Below are 5,637 nucleotides of genomic sequence, written 5' to 3'. Positions count from 1 at the left end.
ATGCCCTCCCCGCCCACGCTGTTCTTCATGACCATCTTCTTCCTGGAGTCCTTGGCTGCCATGCTGCTGAATGGCTTCATGGTGGCTGTGCTGGGCTGGGAGTGGGCGCGGGGCCGGGAGCTGCCCGCGGGGGATATGATTGTGGCCTGCCTGGCTGCCTCCCGGGTCAGTCTGCGCGGCATGGCCTTCACCAACAACCTCCTGATTATCTTCAAGTGCAGGCACAAGGTGCACTACTTCAGAATCCTCTGGGACTTCAGCAACACGCTCACCTTCTGGCTGAACGCCTTGCTCTCTGCCTTCTACTGCGTGAAGATTGCCTCCTTCTCCCACCCCACCTTCCTCTCGCTCAGGTGGAGGCTTTCCCGCTCTGTGCCCAGGCTGTTGCTGGGCTCACTGGCCATCTCCATCCTGACCACCATCCCATCTGCCACTGGGAATATCATTGTGACTCATATGGAAGCCTCTCAGCCCCCCAACACCAATGACAGCTGGGCTGAATGGGCAAGGAGCTCCTATCAGAACTTCTTCCTGCTCCATGAGATGCTGGCTCTCTTGGTGCCATTTCTGCTGTTCCTGGGGTCCACTGCCCTGCTCATGTTCTCTCTGAGCCAGCACATGCGCCATATGCTGAGTGGCTGGCCTGGATCCTGTGACCCCAGTTTCCGGGAGCACACCATGGCACTGAAGTCTCTGGGCTTCTTCCTTGTTTTCTGCTTATCCTACTTCCTGTCCGTGCTTGTGGCGGTGATGAACATCATGCCTGTGCAGCTCCACCTGTACTGGGCCTGGCAGGTGGTGACCTACGCCGGCATCTCTCTGCTCTCCACCATCCTACTGTTCAGGAGCCCCCGGCTCAGGAGGGCCCTGAAGAACAGGCTGCAGGGCTGTGGGACCATAAGCTGTGGGGGCCCAGACAGAGGGCAGGTCCCTCCTGAGGGCTCAGATAAGGAGCCAGTGAGGGGCTGAGCAATCCCATGCTAGACGAGGACACGTAAGGCATAAACCCATCCTTCTCTTCTCTCGTTCCACTCCTTCCTTTCCCACCAACCCCAGAAACCTAATTATCTATTTCCCTTCATGTGTCTTCCCTTTCAGAGGGTGGGGCAAATTGTTAGTGTGCTCTGCTGCTAACTGAAAGGTTGGGGTTTGAGTCTATCTAGAGTGCTCAGAGGGAGGGGCAGTGGTGGGTCAGTGGTAGAATTCTCACCTTCCATGTGGGAGATCTAGGTTCAGTTAATTCCTGGCCAATGCGCCCCATGTGCAGCCACTTCCCGTCTGTCATTGCAGGCTTGTGTGATGCTAAGATGCAGATCTTCCAGACTAAGAGAGACTAGGAAGAAAGGCCGGGAGATCTACTTCCAAAATTCAGCCATTGAAAACCTTATAAAGTGCAGTTCTACCCTGAAATACATGGGGTGCCATGAGTCTGAATTGACTCCACAGCAACCGATCTTCTCAGAATCCTCCAGCGTGGGTCACAGACTAACGGTGGTGCCCTGTTTTCTCCCAGGCTCTCAGACTCTGACAACTCTTCTCCTCCAGCGTGGGTCACAGACTAACGGTGGCGCCCTGTTTTCTCCCAGGCTCTCAGGCTCTGACAACTCTTCTCCTCCAGGCGTGGGTCACAGACTAACGGTGGCGCCCTGTTTTCTCCCAGGCTCTCAGGCTCTGACAACTCTTCTCCTCCAGGTCTTTCCAGACCGAGAAGCCTAATGATGCTCTCCAAGTGTCATCTGGTATGCACTCCCTTCAGAGACCTTATCTCTGTGATCAGGCTCTGTCGGTGTGGGCAGTCCAGTCCCTTCCTCTCTTCGACACCAAAGATGCCCTTACCCTGGCTCTGCTCTCCACTCTGTTTCTCTGCTTCAGCCCAGGAAAGCCTCTCTCCAGCCTCCCATTCTTTCTTCCCTCCAGCCTTCATGTTGTCAGTCCATCTGGATCATCCTCCTTCCATCCCTCTCTTGATCCTTCCCTTCTACTGAGCTCTGTTGTTGTTGTTAGCTGCTGTCAAGGCATCCCTGACTCATAGTGATCCCATTCACAACGGAACAAAACGCTGCCCAGTCATACACCATCCCCATCATTATTGCAGATCAGACCACTGTGATCCGTAGGGTTTTCACTGGCTGGTATTCAGAAGTAGACCATCAGGTCTTTCTTCCTAGTTCATCTTAGTCTGGAAACTCCACTGAAACCTTTTCAACATCATAGTAACACACATACCTCCACAGATGAGTGGCGGCTGCACAAGAGGCATATTGGCCACTGAACTACCACTGCCCCTCCTTCGTAGCCCTGTTTAAGACCAACTCCACACATGAGACTTTTCCATTTGATCATGTGGAAGGTTGAGGACCCAGGAGAGCCATGGCTTACTGCAGGCCCATCCATGATTTCCTATGTTTGTGATGTGGTGAATTAAAGGACATGTTGGATGTGAAGATGCTTTTCGGTTTTGGTCAACAGGAGATAGAGAAGGAAAACAAAGGAAATCCTCTCCGATTTCTAATTTTTCAAATCCTGCCCTTTCTGTGCCCACCCAGGAGGGTGTTGTCCAGGGTGATAGTTTCCAGATCAGAGCGTTCACACCCAGAGTGTGTGCACAGTATGATCCCTGGGGTGTGGGAAGAAGGTGTGAAAACAATACCTTACATTTATTTTTATCTTGTCCTCTTAATTCCTATTTTGTTTAGGTTTTATAATGTACGTGATATATCAGTACAGTTAGCCTGTGAATGTTATTCAGAATAAATAAAAGTCCACATGGTGGGTCTCTTGGGCTGGGTTCTCCAGAGGAGCAAACTCAGTGAATTATGTATATATGTATATAAACACAGAATTTATCTCAGAGGAATGGCTCAAGTGGTTGTGGAGGCTGGCAAGTTCCAAATCTGGCTCAAGCATAATGCTGGAGTCTTCTCCTGACTCATGTGGTTGCAGGGGCTGAAGAACCCCAAATTGGCAGGTCAGGTGGAAGGCTGCTGGCTAACGATTCAAGAACTGGAGGACAGTGGACGATAAACTGGATACAGAATTCAGAGGGAGCTTTGCCAGAACACCCATATATATTGGATGCAGGCCACACCCCTAAGGAAACTATTGGCTTTCAACTGATTGGCCTTTCAACTGATTGGCTGTTTACATCGAATCACAAAATGGAGGATGTTTACATATTGTCTGCCAAACCATTGAGAATCATGGCCTAGCTAAATTGACATATAACCTTAACCATCACAGTCCACCCCTTGTCAACTTGACATCTGTACACATCTTCTTAAACCATGTGTTGTTGCTGTTAGGTGCTGTCGAGTTGATTCCAACTCATATCAACCTTATGCAGAACAAAATGAAACACTGCTCGGTCCTGAGCCATCCTTACAATCGTTGTTATGCTTGAGCTCATAGTTACAGCCACTGTGTCAATCCACCTTGTTGAGGGTCTTCCTCTTTTCCACTGACCCGGTACTCTGCCAGGCATGATGTCCTTCTCCAGGGACTGATCCCTCCTGACAACCTGTCCAAAGTATGTAAGACGCAGTCTCGCCATTCTTGCTTCTAAAGAACATTCTTACAATCTCTAAATAAAGACTATTCTAAAGTCATACTTGCAGCTAACGTGAATGTGAACAAGTGAAAATGTGTGTGTGTGTGTGTGTGTGTGAGGAACCTTGGTGGCGATGTGGTTAAAATGATTGACTGCTAATCGAAAGGTCGGCAGTTCGAAACTACCAGCCACCAGCGGCTCTTCTGGAGAAAGACAAATACACACACATGTGTATGTATGTATGTATACACACACATACGTGTATAACAAAACAAAGAAGAAATACTAAAAACAATTACAGTTCTCTTTTCTGCAACTGGTCACATGGTCATAGTTGGTATTTAGAACTACCTTCTCCCACCACCCATTCCATATTCCCTTTGCCTTCAGCAAGCACCTCAGCTGGAGTGGTTCTTTGCTTGGTGGAGTGATCCAAGACTTCATTTTTGATGGTCCTGGGCCTTTGGTAGTCATGTTGGAATTGGGTTGCTGCAGTTTTCCATTGACTTTTAATCACAGGACATGGTAGTACTAAGAGACATGCTAAGAGATCTACTGAATTTCAGATATACTCTTTTTTACCTCCATTATTTAACATCATTCCAATTTCCCCTTGGTAGTCAGGATCAATCACACCAGCCAGTGCAGTAAATCCCTTCTTTGTCTGTTGATCCGGAGGCATGAGGAGCCCATAGTAGGTTCAGTGGAATCAGTGTTGTGTCTCCTGATGGGAGCATTCTTTCGTTTGGTACTAAGACCTCTAGACCTGCAGAGCATAGGGTCGTGGGGACAGGAAGCACAAATTATGTTAGTAGGTAGTAGGGGTAATAGTAAGTGGTGTCGTTACCATTTCCACCCCTTGATTTTCTGGACCCATGAATCCTGGCTATGGGAGAAACAGCACCATATATTTGATGCTGGTTTAGAGCATGTATAGCCTCCTGGGGAACATTGCCCAAACACTGCGAGGTATTGCCACTTAGCTGGCACTGTAATTGTGTCTTTAGGAGGCCATTCCATTATTTATCAAGCCAGTTGCTTCAGGATGATGGGGAACATGGTAAGACAAGTGAATTCCGTAAGCATGAGCCCATTGCCTCACTTTGTTTGCTGTGATGTGAGTTCCTTGATCTGAAGTGGTACCGGGTGGGACACCGTGATGGTAAATAATGCATTCTGTAAGTCCACGGATGGTAGTTTTGGCAGAAACATTGTATGCAGAGAGGGCATATCCATATCCAGAGTAATGTCTATCCCAGTAAGAACAAAAGGCTCCCCTTTCCACGATGGAAGCAGTCTAATGTATTTGACCTGCCACCAGGTTGTTGGCTGATCATCTTAAGGAATGGTGCCATTATCGAGGACTCAGTGTTGGGCTCTGCTGCTGGCAGATTGGGCAGTCAGAAGTGGCTGTAGCCAAGTCAGCCTTGGTGAGTGGAAGTCCATATTGCTGAGCCCATGCATAACCTCCATCCCTGTCACCATAGCCACTTTGTTCAAGAGCTCATTGGGCAATGAGGGAAGTGGCTGTGGAAAGAGGATGATTGGTTTCCACAGAACACAACATTCTATCCACTTGATTGTTAAAATGCTCCTCTGCTGAGCTCACCCTTTGGTGAACATTCACATGAGGCACAAATATCTTCACCTCTGTGCCCATTCAGAGAGGTCTATCCACTTACCTCTTCCCCATACCTTCTTGTCACCATTTTTTCAATCGTGTTCCTTCCAAGTCCCTGACCACCCAGACAAACCATTGGCCACAGACCATGAATCAGCACACAATAGCACACCTGGCCATTTTACATTCCAAGCAAAGTAAACAACCAGGAGCACTGCTCGAAGTTCTGCCCTTCGGAATGATTTCCATTCACCACTGTCCTTCAGGGACATCCCAGAAAGCGGCTATAGTGCTCCTACTGTCCACTTTCTAGCAGTGCCTGCATATCATGCAGAACCATCTGTAAACCAGGCACGAGTTTTCTCTTCTTCAGTCAACTGATCATAAGGAACTCCCCATGAAGCCATAAGTGCAGACTGGGAGAGGGCAGCTAATGTGAAAGGAGTGGAGACCATGGGCATTTGGTCTC

The 5,637-nt window shown here is 48.7% G+C and overlaps 1 protein-coding gene across 1 annotated transcript; it reads left to right on the top strand.

Annotated features, from left to right (window-relative positions):
- On the top strand, positions 1-969 carry LOC100663568 (taste receptor type 2 member 62-like). The gene has a single exon (XM_003422812.1). It carries the CDS (start codon positions 1-3, stop codon positions 967-969), a length of 969 nt encoding a protein of 322 aa, XP_003422860.1.
- Positions 970-5,637: the final 4,668 nt, after the last annotated feature.

Source organism: Loxodonta africana, chromosome 8 (assembly GCF_030014295.1).
Source record: "Loxodonta africana isolate mLoxAfr1 chromosome 8, mLoxAfr1.hap2, whole genome shotgun sequence".
NCBI lineage: Eukaryota > Metazoa > Chordata > Mammalia > Proboscidea > Elephantidae > Loxodonta > Loxodonta africana.
The sequence above is the reverse complement of the archived record's forward strand: the minus strand, read 5'-3'. Positions and strand labels throughout refer to the sequence as shown.